Source organism: Megascapheus bottae, chromosome 27, assembly GCF_031878675.1.
Source record: "Megascapheus bottae isolate mThoBot1 chromosome 27, mThoBot2.hap1, whole genome shotgun sequence".
Lineage (NCBI taxonomy): Eukaryota > Metazoa > Chordata > Mammalia > Rodentia > Geomyidae > Megascapheus > Megascapheus bottae.
In genome coordinates this window covers 5,243,645-5,264,534 of record NC_143535.1, presented here as the reverse complement: position 1 = coordinate 5,264,534, position 20,890 = coordinate 5,243,645, and the positions used below count along the sequence as shown (strand labels likewise).

The window sequence follows — 20,890 nt, the reverse complement described above, 5'->3', positions numbered from 1 at the left end:
CCTCAGATCTCCGCCTCCTGAGTAGCTAGGATTCTAGGCATGAAGCATCATATCCAGCTTACTGCTTGCTTTGTCCCATGTGTAAAACATGTTCATTTTAATTCAGTTTTTCTATTCTTTGGTAGGAATGGCTCAGGTTGTCAGAGTGAATGGATCTTTTAGGCTTTGGCAGCCTAAAATCACCAGTACTGACAGATACTGATGGGAAGTTGTTTCACATGTTTACTTTTTGTTTGTTTCCTTTCAGCAAATGGAAAGAGTTTTTCCATGGTTTAGTGTCAAAAAGTCCAGATTTTGGGAGCCAAATAAAGTATCAAGCAAGTAAGTAAATTCAGCATTACATTTTTCCCTTTGTCACTTAGAAATCTTAGGGTTCTCATATTTCTACATTGAGATCTTCTAGGAAGCTTGTTTTTATTTTTGTTTTCTTGATGCTACTGGAGTTGGAGCTCAGAGCCTCATTTAGGTGTTCTACCACACCTCCAGCCTTTTTTGCTTTGATTACCTTTTGGACGTAGGTTCATGTCATTTTTGCCTATCGATGGCCTCAGACTGCAATCCTACCTAAGCCTCTGAGTATCCAAAAACAAAGGTCCACATCAAACTTGTTGGTTGAGATGTAGCTTTCCTAACTTTTTGCATAGGCTAGCCTCAAACTCTATCCCCCCGTCTTCATCTCCTGAATAGCGGGGATTACAGATGTGAGCCACCGTAACAGTCTTCTAGTCTGCTTTAATGTTGAAAGTAAATCAGGCCTTGCACCTCACACCTACAATCCTAGCTACTCAGGAGGCTAAGATCCAAGGATCACAGTTTGAAGCCAGCTTGGGATAGGAAAGTCCATGAGACTTTTCTTGTCTAGTCCTGGGGCTTGAACTCAGGGCCTGAGCACTGTCCTTGTGCTTTCCTCAAGGTTAGCACTCTACCCCTGGAGCCACAGCACTACTCCCAGCTTTTTCTGTGTATGTGGTACCAGGACTTCATGCATGCTAAGCAAGTTCTCTATCAGTGAGCCACACTCCCAGTCCCCATTCGACTTTTATCGCCAGTTAGCTACCAAGAAAGCTGAACATAGAGCTGTGGATCAAAATGGTGTAGCACTAGCCTTGAACAAAAAAGGTCAGGGACAGTATCCAGGCCCTAAATTCAAGCCCCAGGACCAGCAAACCACTCCCACCCCCTTCCCCAAACAAAAATAGGTTAAGGTGCCTTTTGGTCTGGTTCAGAAACAACACAGTGTTCGCTATATGTGAAGTTACTATATTTTGGGACACTTAGTGATTATATAGATTTTACTTAGTTCAGTATATTTTTTTTCCTACTCCTAAATTTGATTTTTACGCCAGTAAGTCCTTTTAGTTTCTGACAAACATTACTTCAGGAAGTGTAGCCAAATGTCATATATTAAGATTATCTTTTTAAGGCATGTATGGTGGTATATTTCCAGCATATTTAAAGCTGAGAATGGAGGATTTGAGCCCACTTAGGCTATATAGTGAGACACTGGGAAGTGGCAGTGGTGGGAAGGGGACATTACAATTTTTAGAATGTTAAGGTACTAAATAATTAAGCAAATTTCAAATTCTGTGACTTTCTCATACATTCTTTAAATGGCTCAGATGAGTCCAAACCTGGTGATGTCGAGAATTTGATTATCTGTATTGTTCTAGGTATACTGTAGGAGCTCAATAAATACTTGTTGAATCGATTATTTTCAGCAGTGGGATGTTACCAAACGCAGTGCTTCCACCTTCACTTGACCATAATTATGCTCAGTGGCAGGAGCGAGAGGAGAACAGCCCCACTGAACAGCCTCCTCTAATGAAGAAAATCATCCCAGCTCCCAAACCCAAAGCGCCTGGAGAGCCAGACTCACCAGCTCCTCTGCATCCTCCCACCCCGCCGGTTTTGAGTAAGGCATTCAGGGAAGAGCCGTGATCTTTTTCTCTCTAGATGCAAATGACTGACTTGGCAAAAGCAAATTTAGTCCATCTGGTAATCAGAAAAAGAAATGTTCAGATCATCCATAAATGTAATGAAGTCATTGTTTTTTCTTCACTCTGGATATTAACGAGGCCTGATGTTAATACTCTTAGTTTTTTTAAGTCTTGATCACACAACATAATTTGGAATGGTTTTTAAAAGTGTTTATTTTAATCCATTACGTAGGATTATTTTCTTTTGTCCTGGGATAGCACTGCCAATTTTAACTGCCTGTCTTTTGGGTTCCAAGGTACTGATAGGACTCGAGAAGACAGCCCAGAGCTGAACCCACCCCCAGGCATAGAAGATAATAGACAGTGTGCACTTTGTTTGATGTATGGTGATGACAGTGCAAATGTAAGTACATGGGAACAGGACAGGAGATCCTGCTTCATAGACACTTCACATGAGCTGCTTTGCCTTTGTGGCAATTTTGATGACTACTGTGTACTTGTCCATTTCTGGTACTTACTGTGCGCTTGTGTTGTGTTGGAGCGGGCATGGAACATGGAACCCTCTTGCATCAGTGTCCTAAGTGACTGGATTACAGGCACACACCTTCACATCTGACTTGAAGATTGTTGTTCTGTTTTCTTATAACTGATAAACTCAATTCAAAAGATGATTCCCCTTAAAATATAATCTATTGGTGTCTAGTACTTTGTTTGTTTGTTTGTCTGTCGTGGGCCTTGATCTCTGGACCTGGGCCCTGTCCCTGAGCTCCTCAGCTCTAAGCACACGCTCTGTCACTTGGAGCCACAGCCCTGCTTCCCATTTTCTAGCGGTTAATTGCAGATAAGAGTCTCATGTGGCTCAGTGATAGAACACTTGCCATGAAGCCATGGGTTCAACCCCTGCATTGGCAAGAAAAGATTTTTTTTTAAAGCATTTTGAATTTTGCCTCTAAAATAATGATTTTAAAGAAAGTAATTGCAGAAGTGGTGCTGTGGCTCAAGGGGTAGGGAGGTAGCCTTGAGCTGAAGAGCTCAGGGACAACACCGAGATCCACAGTTCAAGTCCCACACTGACCAAAAAAAAAGTAATAGCATTGGGCTGGGGGCGTAGCCTAGTGGTAGAGTGCTTGCCTAGCAGGCATGAAGCCCTGGGTTTGATTCTTTGGTACCACATACACAGAAAAAGCTTGAAGTGGTGCTGTAGCTCAAGGGTAGAGTGCTAGCCTTGAGAAAAACCCAAGGATAGTGCCCAGGTCCTGAGTTCAAGCCTCAGGGTTGGCAAAAAAAAATAATAATAAAATAATAATAATAGATTCTGCCAGGTGCCAGTCGCTTACACTTGTAATCCTAGCTACTCAGGAGGCTGAGGTCTGAGGATCATGGTTCAAAGCCAGACCAGACACAAAATTCTGTAGGGCTCTTACCTCCTATTAGCCACCAGAAAACTGGAAGTGGCACCGTGACTCCAGTGGTACAGTACTATCATGGAGCAAAAGAGCTCAGGGACAGTAACCAGGCCCAGAGTTCAAGCCTTACAACTGACTGGGGGAAACAAAAGAATTTAATACGTTCTTTCTTGAGGTTGTAGTAACTAAGGTAAAGCTAATATCAGTGAAAACTTGTTGAGCATTATATTGAATTTTTTAAGAAAAAAGTAAATCTTTATTTCATAGGATGCTGGTCGTTTGCTGTACATTGGCCAGAACGAGTGGACACATGTGAATTGTGCTCTGTGGTCTGCGGAAGTGTTTGAAGATGATGATGGTTCACTGAAGAATGTGCATATGGCTGTGGTCAGGGGCAAGCAGCTGGTAAGGTCTTGGGCAAATTCAGTGAAAGACATTCCCTGTCAGCTTCTGGATGTTCTGCATAGGTCAGGGCTGTGTCATAGTCCATTCAGAGTTTGCCAGTAGGTATTCATACATTTCGTAGGTAGATTCCTACTGTGATCTTTGGAAGTGAGATGCAAAAAGTAATGGCCGGGAGTTTGGCCTAGTGGTTAAAGTGCTTGCCTAGCATGCGCGAAGACCCGGGTTCGATTCCTTGGTACCACATACATACAAAAAAAGCTGGAAGTGGTGCTGAGGCTCAAGTGGTAGAGCTCTAGCCTTGAGAAAGTCCAAGGACAGTGCTCAGGCCCTGAGCTCAAGCCCAGGACTGGCAAAAAAAAAAAGTAATGGGAAAAGAAGCCTTATTCAATTTAGGATTTAGTTAAGTCTATGAGGGGCATGTAAGACTTCAGTGACCTTAGACACCACTGAGGCAGCATTCTGAGACTCCAGAACACACATTCTGCACATACATACGTGCATGTGCAGTAGAAAGTGGAGAGTAGCAGTAGAGCCAAATTAGAAGGCATTGAAAGAGTGAAAATAGTTGGGTGCGGTGGCTCATGCCTCTAGTCCTAGCTATTCAGGAGGCTGAAACCTGAGGATCAGGGTTCAAAGCCAGCCCTGGCACAAAAGAACCTGAGACTCTTATCTCTAGTTAACCTCTAGAAAATGGGAAGTGGGGCTTGGTTCAAGGGTAGAGCAGTGGCCTTGAGTTGAACAGTTCAAGGACAATGCCCAGGCCAAGGGGTAGGGTGGTAGCCTGAGCTGAAGAGCTCAGGGACAGTGCCCAGGCCGAGTTTTTTTTTTTTTTTGGTGGGCCATGACCCACCAAAAAAAAAAAGAAAAGAAAAAAGAAAGAGTGAAAATGTAAAATTTAGAGTTTGAAAGGAAAAAAGTGGAGGATTGTCAAAAAGAAGTCCTGCTGGGAAGGGGGTGCAGATTATGACAGTGACACGTGATACGTGGGAAAAGGAAGGGGACTCTGAACCCTGTAATATGATTCTTGTCTGATCTGTCTAGTAAGTTCAGAAATTAAGACTAATGAAGTCTTTGTAAAGCTGAGTCACCCTACGATGGAGTAGCTTCTTTGCAGGGTGATGTTTTTGACATTTATCTTCCAAATTCCCTGTCCTACAAATCAGTCCTGGGTCCAAGTTGCAGTCATTGAATGCAGTAGACACAGAGCCCTATATGGGAGAGAAAGGACTTGAAGAAGCTTTGAGTTTCGTGTCATTTCTCTGTAAGTCAGCCACAGATGAGTTGGGGGAAATGCCAGGCAAGGTAGTTTTATAGACTTCTGAAGGCTTCATTGTGCTCTGTTCTTTCTGGGTGTTTAGAGATGTGAATTCTGCCAAAAGCCAGGAGCAACTGTGGGTTGCTGTCTCACCTCCTGTACCAGCAACTACCATTTCATGTGTTCCCGAGCCAAGAATTGTGTCTTTCTGGATGATAAAAAGGTGTATTGCCAACGACACCGGGATTTGATTAAAGGCGAGGTGAGATGGCTTTGCTTTTAGTTAGTTTTGTTTTTGTTTTAATAAAAGGCTTTTTTTTTTTTAACAACAGTTTAAGGTTCACAGCAACTTAAATAGGAGGTCAGAAATTGCCTGTGCAATTAGCATCCTCCCAGAGCACTATGTTGGTTACAGCTAATGAAGTTATATTGCTGTATCACTATCCCACCCTTGGTGTAGTGTACAACTGTGAGTGTGGATAAACGTCCCACAGTGTGTATTCACCAGAGTAGGTCATACAAGTGTTTTTTACTGTCCAAATATCTCTTTCTGTTTTGACTGCTTCTGTTTGTCCCCATCTCTGTACAACCAGGGCCTTGTCATTTCTAGTTTCCTGCAGGTCTTCTTATGACTAATGTAGACATGCCATTTCCAGTTTTCTGGTGATTAATTGGAGATAAGAGTCTCACAGGATTGCATATAGATATTTCAATCTCGAATACTTGTTTGTTAAACTTGACACTTGAAATATGATGTAAAGAAAAATCAGTGTTAATAAAAAGTTTTAATAAAAAACAAAGAAGAATCTCATGCACTTTATTGCCGGGCTGGCTTTAAACTGCAGTCCTCAGATCTCAGCCTCCTGAGCAGCTAGGATTACAGGCGTGAGCCACTGGCACCTTGCATGTAAATACTTTTTTGAGTTCCCTAGAAATTCAGGGGACAAATACTGAAAATTGCAAGACAGCAAACCAGTTTTGTCATCTTACCAGATGTTCCTAAGTGTTCTTAGAGTCATATTGTCTTGTGAGAAACAAAGAGGCGCTGCTAGATAGACGGGTGATTTTGTGATGGAGTCAGCACAAGGGGACCTCCTCCTAACCACAGCCACTGCTTTTATTTAAGGTGGTTCCTGAGAATGGATTCGAAGTGTTTAGAAGAGTTTTTGTGGATTTTGAAGGGATCAGCTTGAGAAGGAAGTTCCTCAATGGCTTGGAACCAGAAAACATACACATGATGATTGGTATGACAGCCCTGGGGGAAGGCTAAATTGCCAGTTAGACCCTTTCTAGCTCTCAGCCCGGCCAAGTATCCTCTAATCCATTCCTTTTCATTGGACAGGCTCCATGACAATCGACTGCTTGGGAATTTTAAATGATCTCTCTGACTGTGAAGACAAACTCTTTCCCATTGGATATCAGTAAGTAGTTGCATAAGCTAAATATAGCAATGCCTACAACTTGAGCACTGGAAGTAATGTACTCAGACCATTCATGTAGACATGAACCTTAGCTTATAACACATTTCTTCTTCATCGTCTTGTAGTTTGGGATTAAAACACTGTGTCAAGTAAATATAATTATATACATAAAGCATTGTAGCACTTCAGAATTATTTCCAAATAAAGTCTAAAGAAAACGGGGTCAGTCTCAAAATTCCTCTAAATTTCATTCATGACAAAATCCAGATGTTTTCATGATCAAATACACACACACACACACACACACACACTCACTCACACACACTCTAAACCAGCCTGCTACCTGGTGAGGTCCTGTTTCAGAACAAACAAGAAAACAAAGGATTTGTAATCTTACATGATGCCATTTGTTTACGCCTCTAACAAGCTGACCAAGTAAGATCAAATTTCTCCTACATCTTCCTCATTGGAGTCTTATTTTGCAATAAATAGTCCAATTTGTTCTGCATTCCAATTGTAATAACAGTGTGTACTTCACATTTAGCTAGAAGCTCTTTGTATAAACAAGGCTTCACCAGCACTCAGCAAATTTAAAGCATTGGGCTTTTCTCCCAAAGAGAACTTCCCCTCAAGTTTGCCCTGGTTGCGTTGTAGGGCCTTTCTTTTTTTTTTTTTTTTTTTTTTGCCAGTCCTGGGCTTAGGCACAGGGCGTGAGCACTGTCCCTGGATTTTCTCAAGGCAAGGGCTCTACCACTTGAGCCACAGCACCATTTCTCCTTTTTGCTATGTATGTGGTACCGAGGAATTGAACCTGGGTCAGAAAGGCCAAAGACTATAAAATTTTGAACAACCTAACTGTGGGAATTGTAAGAACTCATGAAGTAAAACTAAATACACTAAATCCATGAAACCAGGGAACTTAGGATGAAGAAAAGTTTTCACAAATGCTCTGTCCTCTACTTTGTGATTCCTCCCCATTTTCAGGTGCTCCCGGGTATACTGGAGCACCACCGATGCCCGCAAGCGCTGTGTGTACACATGCAAGGTAGTGGAGTGCCGGCCTCCAGCCGTAGAGCCAGACATCAATAGCACTGTGCAGCATGATGAAAACAGGACCATTGCCCACAGTCCGTCATCACTTACAGGTTCGTCTGAATTCCTGGTGGGATGGAACTAGAGTTTGGGGAATATATACTGAGAGTAAAAGGTAGAAGGGGGGAAGGTCACTTTTGTAGGACACTGTTTTTGTTTCTAGTTTGACATTTTTGGTTTTGTTTTTTTGTCTTTTTGTCCGATGTGGTGCTTGAACTCAGGCCCTATGAGCTTCCCTTGAGCTCATTTTGTTCAAGGCTAACACTTCACTGTTTTGAGCCATAGCACCATTTCCTGTTTTCTGATGATTAATTGGAAATAAGAGTCTCATTGACACTTTGCTGCCTGGGCTGGCCTCGAATTGCAGTCCTCAGATCTCAGGTTCCTGAGTAGCCAGCATTACAGGCATGGGCCACCAGGACCTAACTATTTGTTGGTATTTTCACCAAGTTTTTTGTTTATTTGTTTTTTGCCAGTCTAGGGCTTGAACTCAGGGCCTGAATACTGTCCTTAGGCTTTCTCAAGGCCAGCACTCTACCACTTGAGCCACAGGGCTGCTTGCAGCTTTTTTCTATGTATGTGGTACTGAGGAATCTCACCACAGTCTTCATGCATGCTAGGCAAGCACTCTACCACTAGGCCAAACTCTTGGCCCCCAAGTTTTTTTAATGAAGAATTTTTGTTTCTTACCACAGAAATTTCCTCTAAAGACAGTCAAAATCCAGCTGCAATTCTAAGTCCTCCATCACCAGACCGACCTCCCCAAGCGCAGACCTCTAGCTCCTGTTATTATCATGTCATCTCAAAGGTTCCTAGGATTCGAACACCCAGCTACTCTCCTACACAGAGATCCCCTGGCTGTCGGCCATTGCCTTCTGCAGGTAAAAGACTCAACCCCTGAAGATCAGCCCAAAATAAATGCCATTTTTATTTTCATTTACCTATAAATAGATGTGGCCAAGTTACTGAAAATAGTGACTTCTATACATCCGTTCTATGAGTGATAGACTTTGCTATTTTCTCTTCCCTTTAGGAAGTCCTACCCCAACCACTCATGAAATCGTCACAGTGGGTGATCCTCTCCTCTCCTCTGGCCTGCGAAGCATTGGCTCCAGGCGTCACAGCACTTCCTCCCTGTCACCCCTCCGGTCAAAGCTCCGGATAATGTCTCCCTTGAGAACTGGAAATGCTTACTCCAGGAGTAGTGTCTCCTCAGTCTCTGCCAGCGGGACTGCTCCTGGGGCCGAGTCCAGTGCCAAAGTGGATCACAGCCCAGGGCCACTGAATTCGAGTGTGAATCTAGGGCACATCACCTCCACTTGTTCAGGAAGGACAGTGGCTACTGGAGGCTCTAAAACAAGTCACTTGGATGGATCTTCAGCTTCAGAAATGAAGCATTCCAGTGCTTCAGACTCAGCAGCCAAGAGTTCCTCTTTAAAGGGAGAGAAGACCAAAATGCTGAGTTCCAAGAGTTCAGAGGGAACTGCACATAATGTGGCTTACCCTGGAATTCCAAAACTGGGCCCACAGGTCCATAATACCACTTCTGGAGAATTAAGTGTTAGCAAAACTGGCACTTTCTCTGAGCTGTCCTCAGTGTCATTTCCTTCCAAAGAGGCCCTTCCGTTCCCACAACTCCATTCGAGAGGGCAAAGAAATGATCGAGACCAGCACACAGAATCTGCCCAGCCAACAAATCTCTCTCCAGATGAAAACATTGAAGTCAAAACTTTGAAGCTTTCTGGAGTAAACAACAGGTCATCCATTGTCAGTGAACATGTGGGATCTAGTTCCAGAGACAGGAGACAGAAAGGGAAAAAATCTTCTAAGGAAACTTTCAAAGAAAAGCATTCCAGTAAATCCTTTTTGGAACCTGGTCAAGTAACAACTAATGAGGAAGGAAACCTAAAGCCAGAGTTTGTTGGTGAAGTTTTGACTCCTGAGTTTATGGGGCAGCGGCCATGTAATAACATTTCTTCTGAGAAGATTGGGGATAAAGGCCTTTCTCTTTCAGGAATCCCTAAAGCTACACCCATGCAAGTAGAAGAATCTAGTAAGGAACCGCAGGCACCCCGGAAATGCACTGTCAAGGTGACACCACTGAAAATGGAAAGTGAGAGTCAATCCAAAAATGCCCTGAAAGAAAGTGGCCCTGCCTCGCCTGTGCAAATAGAATCCACATTGCCCACAGACCCCGTTTCAGCCTCCAGAAGTCCAGGGGATGGTCCAGCTATCCAACCAAGCCCCACCATTCCCTCATCCCAGGAGTCTCAGAGGAATAACTATCAGAACCTTCCTGTGCAGGACAGAAACCTAATGCTGCCAGACGGCCCCAAACCCCAGGACGATGGCTCTTTCAAGAGGAGGTACCCTCGCCGCAGTGCCCGGGCACGGTCTAACATGTTCTTTGGGCTTACCCCACTCTATGGCGTCAGGTCCTACGGGGAAGAAGACATTCCATTCTACAGCAGCTCCCCTGGGAAGAAGCGAGGCAAGCGGTCGGCAGACGGACAGGTGGATGGGGCTGATGACCTGAGCACTTCCGATGAGGATGACTTATACTATTACAACTTTACCAGAACAGTCATCTCTTCGGGTGGAGAGGAGCGGCTAGCGTCCCACAGCTTATTTCGGGAAGAGGAGCAGTGTGACCTCCCCAAAATTTCACAGCTGGATGGTGTTGATGATGGGACTGAGAGTGACACTAGTGTCACAGCCACAACAAGGAAAAGCAGCCAGATTGCAAAGAGAAATGGCAAAGAAAATGGAACCGAAAACTTAAAGATTGATCGGCCTGAAGATGTTGGAGAAAAAGAACACGTCATTAAGAGTTCTGTTGGCCACAAAAATGAGCCAAAGATGGATAACTGCCACTCTGTAAGCAGGGTGAAGACGCAGGGGCAGGATTCCTTGGAAGCTCAGCTCAGCTCTTTGGAGTCAAGCCGCAGAGTCCACACGAGCACCCCATCAGACAAAAATATACTAGACACTTACAACACTGAGCTCCTGAAATCGGACTCGGACAACACCAACAGTGACGACTGTGGCAACATCCTGCCTTCTGACATCATGGACTTTGTCCTGAAGAATACTCCGTCCATGCAGGCCTTGGGTGAGAGCCCAGAATCGTCGTCCTCGGAACTCTTGAACCTTGGTGAAGGGCTGGGGCTCGACAGCAATCGGGAGAAAGACATGGGTCTGTTTGAAGTATTCTCTCAGCAGCTGCCAACCACAGAACCTGTGGACAGTAGCGTCTCTTCCTCCATCTCAGCAGAGGAGCAGTTTGAGTTGCCTCTAGAACTGCCATCTGATCTGTCTGTCCTGACCACCCGGAGTCCCACTGTCCCTAGCCAGAATCCCAGTCGCCTGGCAGTAATCTCGGATTCAGGGGAGAAGCGAGTGACCATCACAGAAAAATCAGTTGCCTCTGCTGACGGTGACCCAGCACTGCTGAGTCCAGGAGTCGATCCTGCTCCTGAAGGCCACATGACTCCTGATCACTTTATCCAAGGACACATGGATGCAGATCACATCTCCAGCCCTCCTTGTGGTTCCGTGGAACAAAGCCATGGCGCCAATCAAGATTTACCTCGAAACAGTAGCACCCCTGGCCTTCAGGTACCTGTTTCCCCTACTGTGCCCATCCAGAACCAGAAATATGTGCCCAATTCTACTGAGAGTCCCGGCCCTTCTCAGATTTCTAACGCAGCTGTCCAGACCACTCCACCCCACCTGAAGCCAACCACCGAGAAACTCATTGTGGTGAACCAGAACATGCAGCCACTTTATGTTCTCCAAACTCTTCCAAATGGAGTGACCCAAAAAATCCAGTTGACCTCTCCTGTTAGTTCTGCCCCCAGTGTGATGGAGACCAATTCTTCCGTATTGGGGCCCATGGGGAGTGGTCTCACCCTGACCACAGGACTGAACCCAAGCTTGCCAGCTTCTCAGTCCTTGTTCCCTCCTGCTAGCAAAGGACTGCTCTCCATGCCTCACCACCAGCACTTGCATTCCTTCCCCAGCGCTGCTCAGAGTAGCTTCCCACCCAACATCAGCAGTCCGCCTTCAGGCTTACTTATTGGGGTTCAGCCTCCTCCAGATCCCCAACTCTTGGTTTCAGAAGCCAGCCAGAGGACTGACCTCACTACCACAGCAGCCACTCCATCCTCTGGACTCAAGAAAAGACCCATATCTCGTCTACACACTCGGAGAAACAAGAAGCTTGCTCCCTCTAGTACTCCTCCCAACACTACCCCTTCTGACGTGGTGTCCAACATGACACTGGTCAACTTCACACCCTCCCAGCTTTCTAATCATCCTAACCTCTTAGATTTGGGGTCACTTAATACTTCCTCTCATCGAACTGTCCCCAACATCATAAAAAGATCTAAATCTGGTGTGATGTATTTTGAACAGGCCCCGCTGTTACCACAGAGCGTGAGCGGAACTTCCACCCCGGCTGCAGGCACTGCAACAATAAGCCAGGATGCTGGCCACCTCGCCACAGGGCCTGTGTCCGGCCTGGCATCCAGCTCCTCTGTCTTGAATGTGGTATCCATGCAAACTACGGCAACCCCTACAAGTAGCGCATCAGTTCCAGGCCATGTCACCTTAACCAACCCGAGGCTGCTTGGGTCCCCAGATATTGGCTCTATAAGCAATCTTCTAATCAAAGCCAATCAGCAGAGCCTGGGCCTGCAGGAGCAGCCTGTGGCGTTACCACCAAGTTCAGGAATGTTCTCGCAACTAGGGGCCACACAAACTCCCTCTACTGCGGCAATGGCTGCGGCCTCGAGCATCTGTGTGCTCCCTTCTCCACAGACTTCAGCCATGGCCTCTGCATCCCCTCCTGGGGAGACAGACGAGCACTACCAGCTGCAGCACGTGAACCAGCTCCTCGCTGGCAAAACTGGGGGCCTCTCTTCCCAGCGGGATCTGGATTCTGCTTCTGGGACCCCAGCACCCAACTTCACCCAAACAGCCGATGCCTCTAACAGTGTGGGGCTGGAGCAGAGCAAGGCCTTGCCCTTGGCTGTGCCAGCCCACTCAGCCTCTCCAGGTGGCTCTCCCTCTTCTGGACAGCAGTCCTCCAGCCCTTCAGTGCCAGCTCCCACTAAAACCAAAGCAAAAGTCAAACGGATCCAGCTGCCTCTGGACAAAGGGAGTGGCAAGAAGCACAAAGTTTCCCATTCAAGGACCAGTTCCGAAGCACACATTCCAGACCAAGAAGCCAGCATGACATCCGGGCCGTCGGTCACAGGGTGAGCAGCCATATGTCAGTTCTGGGGCGTGCTAGTCTGTGCAGAGGCACTCAGTTGCCTCACCAGGATGTCTGGAGTTTTACTTGTAGTCATTTCAGTTCTTGGGGGGTGCTTTATCGGTAATTAGTCTGTGCCAGCAGTGTGCTGCTCTTGGCTCCCATTTCCATCTGACTGAGGGTTTAGGATGCTGCGGAATGATACAAAGTTTTTCCTGTCTGGTGGGCAGCCGTTCCCTGCTGTGAGCTTCACAGTGTCCTGTTATAAACGAGCTATTGCGTGCCAGGGACTGTTGACCTTGTTGTCTACATGTGTTGTGCATTTGTTCATTTGTGTGAACACTTCTAATGCTCCCAGAAAGGCCCCTCGTGTCCTCTCTCAGTGATCATCATTCTAACTTTCAGGACGTTTGGATTAAGGCTGCAGCAGCCGTGTAAGTTGTATCCAGCCCTGGCAGTTATTTCTGAAGACTGACCTCCATGTCCACTTTGGCCCATGTTTGCTGGTTATTTCCTTACACAAATGACTCTGTTCTAGGGCCGCTGGCGCAGAGACAGAGCAGCAGGACACAGCAAGGGTGGAGCAGCCGGCACGGAGCCCTCTGCAGAAGGAGTGTGGGCACCCTGGAGGGTGAGCTCCAAAATCAGTTTTCTAGGACTGACTTCCACTCGGTCTGCCTGTGTCAGAACTCTTCTTCCTGATTGGCATTGGGTTGTGTTTTGTTTTCAGTTATGTCCCTTTAAAATAGATAGATATTGTTATTAAGGTATTGTACAGAGAGGGTTCCATTTCACAAGTCAAGTAATGAGTATATTTCTCTCTGGAGAATATAGCCCTTTACCTTAAAGAGTCCTCCTTTTTTTTTTTTTTTTTTTCTTTTTTCTTTCTTTATCTTTTCTTTCTTTTCTTTCCTGGTCAGTCATGGAGCTTGAATTCAGGACCCGGGTGCTATCACTGAGCATTTTTGCTCCAGGCTAGCACTCTACCACTCTGAGCCACAACACCACTTCCAGTTTCTGGTGGTTAATTGGAGATAAGAATATTATGGAAGTGGAGCTGTGGGGCAAGGTGGTACAACACTAGCATTGAGCATAAAAACTCAGACACAGCATCCAGGCCCTAAGTTCAAGCCCCATGACAGACAAAAAATAAGAATGAAAACACACCCTACTTTTTACAGTAACTACCTCCAATACTATTATGTGGATATGCAGTGATTTATTTAACTAAATGATGTATATTGCTATACATTCAGGTTGTTTCAGGATTCATTTTAGGAGGTGAAAATAGATGGTGGTTTACTGGCTTGTACAACTTCATTTTTTAGCTGAACTAGGTAGCCTTATTTAAGTAATTACGGAACTGCATCTGACAAGTGTTCTTTCATATTTCTTTCCTACTTCTAGTGATATGAGAAGGATTTCAAGGGCATTATCTACCACAAGCAGGCCCTACTCTTGTGTTTGGGAAGGAATCTATAGGAGTGGCTGTTTACATGCCAGTCGGGAATGTATGGTGGAGCTTGTTCAGCGGGTTTTACACACAACACCTTGTGGTTCCCTTTTACTAGTTGTTTTGTATATAATTAGCACCCTTTCTGACAGATTGTGAAGTGTTTTTTATCTTTGAAGAGCTAGCTGACCTTGCCTCTCTCATACGGTTTTCTTTATTCAGACAAGTGGCTGTTCTTCCAGAGGTTCAGACAACACCGAATCCAGCAAGTGAGCAAGAAAATACCGGTATGTGGGTCGTTACTGGATTTGAGGAAATTTTAGCTAGAGGGACTGCTACAATTACTGACTTGAACCTCCCAACTTTCTAGATTCCAAAGCGGTGCTAATCCAAGTAAAGTACTGGCTAACATAAAGCAGAGCAGCAGTTACTAATCCTTTTGTCATCTGTCAGTGAGGGGCACAGAATAACCTCTGGAAATCCTCTGCTGCTGTGCTGGTAGTTACAGCAGTGACATTTAAGTAGTGAAACCCTAATTGTCACAAAGGGAAACAAGAACCATCTTCATATTATGAGACAGACTGACTCTGGTAGAGTTACAGATCAGGCTGTTAGTGCAGCCTGCTGATGTGCTGGTCCTTCAGGAGTCCTGATACATCACTGCGAACAGTGCCACCCCTGGAGATGGATGGCTCTGTGGCCAGTGCAGGGCTCCTGCCTCACTGTGCTCATCGCCCCAGAGGCTGTGAAGGTCATGAAGCAGTCTAGGTGAAGCTCGGCAGGAGCAAGACACTATCTTCACAGTGACTCACACTTAGGGAAGGTGATCCAGTTGTACCAGAAACTGGAGCAAAAACTACCAGGCTTCCTGCTAGCTCTAACCTGAAACAGCTCACCAAGCCTCAGGGCTGCAGCTGTGTGTGGGATGGTGCAGCCGGGTGTGGTGCCAGGCGCAGTCACTACAGCACTATACACTATGCTGGTTTTCTTCCGGCCTAGAACCTAAAGCAGTGGAAGAAGAAGAAAGCACTTTCAGCTCTCCTCTGATGCTTTGGCTCCAGCAAGAACAAAAGCGGAAGGAAAGCATTGCTGAGAAAAAGCCCAAGAAAGGACTTGTTTTTGAAATTTCAAGTGATGATGGCTTTCAGATCTGTGCAGAAAGTATTGAAGGTAAGTGTATTTGAATTAAGTCAGCCTTCCATTACCAGCCCCATTTCAGCCACTTCTGTGGTGCCACTGAGGGGCAAGGCATGTCCCAGGTAGTAGGTGGGATTCACACATAGAGAATGTGTGCCATATTCTCTCTATTAGACAAATAGCCATAGTTAAGAGAAAGATTTGGTGGTAAGAGTTATATTCTTAAGATTGCAGACAAGCTGGGCACAGGCATGGTGGCTCACGCCTGTAATCCTAGCTACTCAGGAGGCTGAGATCTGAAGATCAAGGTTCAAAGCCAGCCCAGGCACAAAAGGACCTGAGACTCTTATCTCTAACCTTCAGAAAATGGGAAGCGGGGCTTGGCTTAAGGGTAGGGCAGTAGCCTTAGGCTGAAGAGCTCAGAGACAGTGCCCAGGCCGAGTTTCAAGCCCCATGACCCACAAAGAAAGAAAGATGGCATACACTGGGCTGGTAGAGTGGCTCCTAGCAAGTGCAAGACCCTGAGCTCAAACCCCAATACCACCCAAAAGGACAGATTGTACACCTTCATACAACGCCCCCCCCCCATCTCTTCCCTCTCCCTGGAAGGATTTCCTACATTTGCTCAGCTGTTTTCTCTTCCTTCCAGCAGGAGAAGCAGTGCTACTTCCTCCTTTCAGAGTTGGTTTTAAAGATTTTACTTTTTTTTTTTTTTTTGCCAGTCCTGGGCTTGAGCTCAGGGCCTGAGCACTGTCCTTGGACTTTCTCAAGGCTAGAGCTCTACCACTTGAGCCTCAGCACCGCTTCCGGCTTTTTTCTATATGTGGTACCGAGGAATCGAACCCGGGTCTTCGTGCATGCTAGGCAAGCACTTTAACCACTAGGCCAAACTCCTGGCCCACTTTTTTTTTTTTTTTTTTTTTTTTAATTTTGTGCACGTTGAGTAAAAATTAAGGCCACGAGTTTGACCTAGTGGTAGAGTGCTTGCCTAGCATGAATGAAGACCCAGGTTCCATCCCTCAGTACTGCCATATACATAGAAAAAAGCCAGCAGTGGTGCTGTGGCTCAAGTGGTAGAGCTATATCCTTGAGAATGTCCAAGGACAGTGCTCAGGCCCTGAGTTCAAGGCCCAGGACTGGCAAAAAAAAAAAAAAAATTAAGACAAGCTGGGCACTGGTAGTTCATACCTATGATCTTAGCTACTCAGGAGGCTGAGATCTGAGAATTGTGGTTCAGAGCCAGCCTAGGCAAAAAAGTCCCTGTGAATTTGGAGGGGGAGTTTTGGGGCTTGAACTCAGGGTCTGAGCACTGTCCTTGATCTCTTTTGCTTAAGTTCTCTACCACTTTGACCCATAGTACCACATTCAGTTTTCTGGTGGTTCATTAGAGATAAGAGGCTCACAGATTGTCCTGCCCAGGTAAGCTTCAAACCAGGATCCTCAGATCTTAGCCTCCTGAGTAGCTAAGATTACAGGCGTGAGCCACTAATGCTGGGCTAGAGATTTTTTATCTCCAATTAACCACTCAAAACCAAAAAAGTGGTGGTACTGTACCTCAAAGTGGTAGATTAATTAGCATTGAGCAAAAGAGCTCAGAGACAGCACCTGGGCTCTGAGTTCAATCTCCACAACTGACCTCCCCCTTCCAAAAAAAAATAAGACATACCACAAAAGCTTTAGGTTGACTACTGACCAATTTAAAAGCAGAAGCTGATGGTTTACACACATTGTTCATCTTTAGTTTTACATGTTGACACACAAAATACTCTGAACATACAGTTCTAGGTCCTTACAACCTGCTTGTCAAGCACCAAGATGCTCATGCACCAGAGCGCAGCCCAGGGGCTCCCTCAAGGGACAAGCAGCAGCACTGGCAAAAGTTTTTACTTTTTTGTCCCACGTACGCTTAGCATGGACAAGGCTGTGAATTTGATTCTCCAGAGCCACACACAGAGGAAAGGAGGAATGGTGGGGTGGGAAAAGCACGGAGAGTTGTACCATGTGCAAAGAAAAAGCTTGGTGATGATGGCTCGTGCCTGGTGGTAGGAGAGTTGTGATTTGAGGCCAGCCCAGGCAGAAAGCCTTCCTTGGTTGTGGTGGCTCTCACCTGTCATCCTAAGCTGTGTGGAAGGCTGAGATTAGGAGGATTGGGGTACCAAGTAAAAAGTCTCTGAGACTACCTATTCATCAGATTGCTGGAGTGGAGTGGTGGATAAAATGATAGAGTGCTGGCTGTGAGGAAGAAAACTGAGCGCAAGGCCCTGAGTTACCTCTCCAGTTCTACTAGAGACAGAAGGAAAACTGTTCTGTCCTAAGAAGATGTGTTTGAGCTGTAGGATCCTAAGCACACCATTGGGATTAATAGATGTTAGCATGAATATTTTTCAGCCCAATTTCCTTCTTTTCCCTTCAGATGCCTGGAAGTCATTGACAGATAAAGTCCAGGAAGCTCGATCAAATGCCCGCCTGAAGCAGCTGTCATTTGCAGGTAATGGCTAAAGCAGTTAGTTTATTCCTTAGACATTCTAGCAACTTGTTAGTCTAAATACCACCACCATCACAGCAACAAGTAAACCTTCTTTAAAAATAATAATAATAATAATAATGGGGCTGGGAATTTGGCCTCGTGGTAAAGTGCTTACCTAGCATGCATGATGCTCTGGGTTCAATTCTCGGTACCACATACACTGAGAAAAGCTGGAAGTGGTGCTTTGTCTCACATGGTAGAGTGCTGGCCTTGAGGAAAGCCCAAGGACAGTGCTCAGGCCCTTAGTTCAAGACCCAGGACTGGAAAAATAAAAATAATAATAATAGGGGCTGGGAACCTGGTAGATTTCTTACCGAGCATGCAAGAAGCTCTGGGTTTGATTCCTCAGTAGCACACACAGAAAAAGCTGGAAGTGGTGCTGTGGCTCAGGTGGTAGAGTGCTAGCCTTAAGAAAGCCCAAGGACATTGCCCAGGCTCTGAATTCAAACCCCAGGACTGGCAAAAAAATAATAAATATAATAATATTTTGTCAGGTGCCCATGACCCATGCCTGTAATCTTAGCCATTGCTCACTGTAGAGTGCTAGTATGTGTGAGGCCCTGGGGGTCGTCTCTTGAACCACAAAAACAATTCTACTTCTACCTCCGAATAGTCGATATAAGCATGAAGTAAAATAGTACAGTAGCATTTCTGGGTACAGGCAGCATCTAAACGATAGTTTATAGTTTTGCAGCATGCATTTCTTACCTAGCACCCTATGCGATTGTGTGCGTATTGAAGGATAACACCAGTATTATTTTGGCTGCTCACGGATGCTGATTTCTAGCCAAAGTTAATATCATTCTCCCATGAGCAGCCACTGGCAGCTGCCAGTAGCACCGGCACTTGGTGCTGTGCTGTGCTGCTTCCTGCTGGCTGCACATCTGCTACCTTTGACCCCACAGGTGTGAATGGCTTGAGGATGCTGGGGATTCTCCACGATGCAGTTGTGTTCCTGATTGAGCAGCTGTCTGGTGCCAAGCACTGTCGGAATTACAAATTCCGTTTCCACAAGCCTGAGGAGGCCAATGAACCCCCCTTGAACCCTCATGGCTCTGCCAGGGCTGAAGTCCACCTGAGGCAAGTACCCTTGGAGATTCCCACTGATGCCATGGTCTGACCTACTGCTCCATTCTTTAAATGTAAACCTTCATCTTTTGGCTCCAGGAAGTCGGCATTTGATATGTTTAACTTCCTGGCTTCTAAACACCGACAGCCTCCTGAGTACAACCCCAATGACGAGGAAGAGGAGGAGGTGCAGCTGAAGTCTGCTCGGTGAGCCCCCAGTGAGCCCATCATTACAGACGTCCTTTCCCTCCACTCAGCTTCAGGCTGCTGTGTCGTCCTGCTTGGCCCACAGGTTCCTGTGGGAAGACTCATTTAAGAAGACTCAAATCTATTTTGTATTGAAATATAGCTGGCTAGTAAAGAGAGGAATGTAAGTTAGAAGAAATTTGAGCAGCATAAGATGCTAATTTTTTTTAACAATCTTTGCCAATAGCTTTGCATATGGTTACATAAACCATAAGTGTGATCAGAAAGAAATGTATTGAAAAAGACCCGGGAATGGTGGCTCACACCTATAATCCTAGTTACTCAGGAGGTTGAGATCTGAGGATCAAGGTTCAAAGCCATCCTGGGCACTAACTGCTAGAAAACCAGAAATGGTGCTGTAGCTCAAAAGGTAGGGGGCCACTCTTGATCTGAAGAGCTCAGGGACAATGTCCAGACCCAGAGTTCAAGCCCCACCACCAACAAAAAAAAAAAAAAGAAAGAAGGAAAGAAAGAAAGAGGGCCTATTTTAAAAATGCCTGGGGCTGGGACCATGGCCTAGCATGCACAAAGCTCTGGGTTCAATTCCTCAATACCACATACACAGAAAAAGCCAGAAGTGGTGCTGTAGCTCAGATGGTAGAGTGCTAACTTTGAGAAAGCTCAAAGACATTGCCCAAGCCCTGAGTTCAAGCCATAGGACTGGCAAAAAGAAAAAGAGAAAAAAAAAAAAAACCAGATAGTGAATGAGTGTATTCATAGTGTCTAGGATCCTTCACTTCCAAGACTCAAAACAGGGGCTGAGAGTTTGGCCTAGTGGTAGAGTGCTTACCTAGCATGCACAAAGACCTGGGTTCAATTCCTTGGCACCACATATATAGAAAAAGCCAGAGTGTTGCTGTAGCTCAAGTGGTAGAGCTTTACCCTTGAGAAAGCCCAAGGACAGTGCCCAGGCTCTGAGTACAAGCCCCAGGACTGGCCAAAAAAAAAAAAAAAAAGACTCAAAACATTATTTCTTGCAAAGATTTGCTAATCATTTGCCTTCTCTCTTAGGAGAGCAACTAGCATGGACCTGCCAATGCCCATGCGTTTCCGGCACTTAAAAAAGACGTCTAAAGAGGCAGTTGGTGTCTACAGGTATGGCTAACATTGTAGAAAGAATAATGAAACTTACTTAGGAGCTGAGATCTGAAGATAGCAGTTCAAAGCTAGCCCAGACACAAAAGACCAGACGGTGAAACTAACCACTAACCACTAAAAAAACCTGAAGTGGTGCTGTGGCTCAAGGGGTAGGGTGGTAGCCTTGAGCTGAAGAGCTCAGGAACCGGCCCAGGCCCAGAGTCCAAGCCCCATGACCAAAAAAAAAAAAAAAAAAGAAGAAGAAGAAAACTAATGAAATAAAGAGACCAAATGCTGAAGTGACTCCCTCCTCCAGGCAGTGAGGTGTTTATGAATACTGTGATCCTGAGCTCCTGCAACTTTTTTTTTTTTTTTTTTTTTTTTTTTTTGCCAGTCCTGGGCTTGAGCTCAGGGCCTGAGCACTGTCCTTGGACTTTCTCAAGGCTAGAGCTCTACCACTTGAGCCTCAGCACCACTTCCGGCTTTTTTTTTCTATGTATGTGGTACCGAGGAATCGAACCCGGGTCTTCATGCATGCTAGGCAAGCACTTTAAACAGGCCAAACTAGGCCAAACTCCCGGCCTCCTGCAACTTCTTAAGTTGTACACG

The 20,890-nt window shown here is 45.6% G+C and overlaps 1 protein-coding gene across 4 annotated transcripts in view; it reads left to right on the top strand.

Annotated features, from left to right (window-relative positions):
* Kmt2a (lysine methyltransferase 2A) overlaps window positions 1-20,890 on the top strand; it is a 72,775-nt gene that overhangs the window by 50,329 nt on the left and 1,556 nt on the right. For all 4 annotated transcript variants that reach the window (XM_090319400.1, XM_090319398.1, XM_090319399.1 and 1 more), the window contains exons 18-34: window positions 248-321; window positions 1,719-1,912; window positions 2,234-2,340; window positions 3,611-3,748; window positions 5,107-5,265; window positions 6,130-6,247; window positions 6,346-6,424; window positions 7,409-7,569; window positions 8,212-8,397; window positions 8,550-12,777; window positions 13,312-13,404; window positions 14,449-14,513; window positions 15,226-15,396; window positions 17,777-17,851; window positions 18,796-18,970; window positions 19,058-19,165; window positions 20,216-20,299. In XM_090319400.1, coding sequence (XP_090175526.1) covers window positions 248-321; window positions 1,719-1,912; window positions 2,234-2,340; window positions 3,611-3,748; window positions 5,107-5,265; window positions 6,130-6,247; window positions 6,346-6,424; window positions 7,409-7,569; window positions 8,212-8,397; window positions 8,550-12,777; window positions 13,312-13,404; window positions 14,449-14,513; window positions 15,226-15,396; window positions 17,777-17,851; window positions 18,796-18,970; window positions 19,058-19,165; window positions 20,216-20,299 — 6,215 coding nt within the window. The remainder of the gene's footprint in view (window positions 1-247; window positions 322-1,718; window positions 1,913-2,233; window positions 2,341-3,610; window positions 3,749-5,106; window positions 5,266-6,129; window positions 6,248-6,345; window positions 6,425-7,408; window positions 7,570-8,211; window positions 8,398-8,549; window positions 12,778-13,311; window positions 13,405-14,448; window positions 14,514-15,225; window positions 15,397-17,776; window positions 17,852-18,795; window positions 18,971-19,057; window positions 19,166-20,215; window positions 20,300-20,890) is intronic.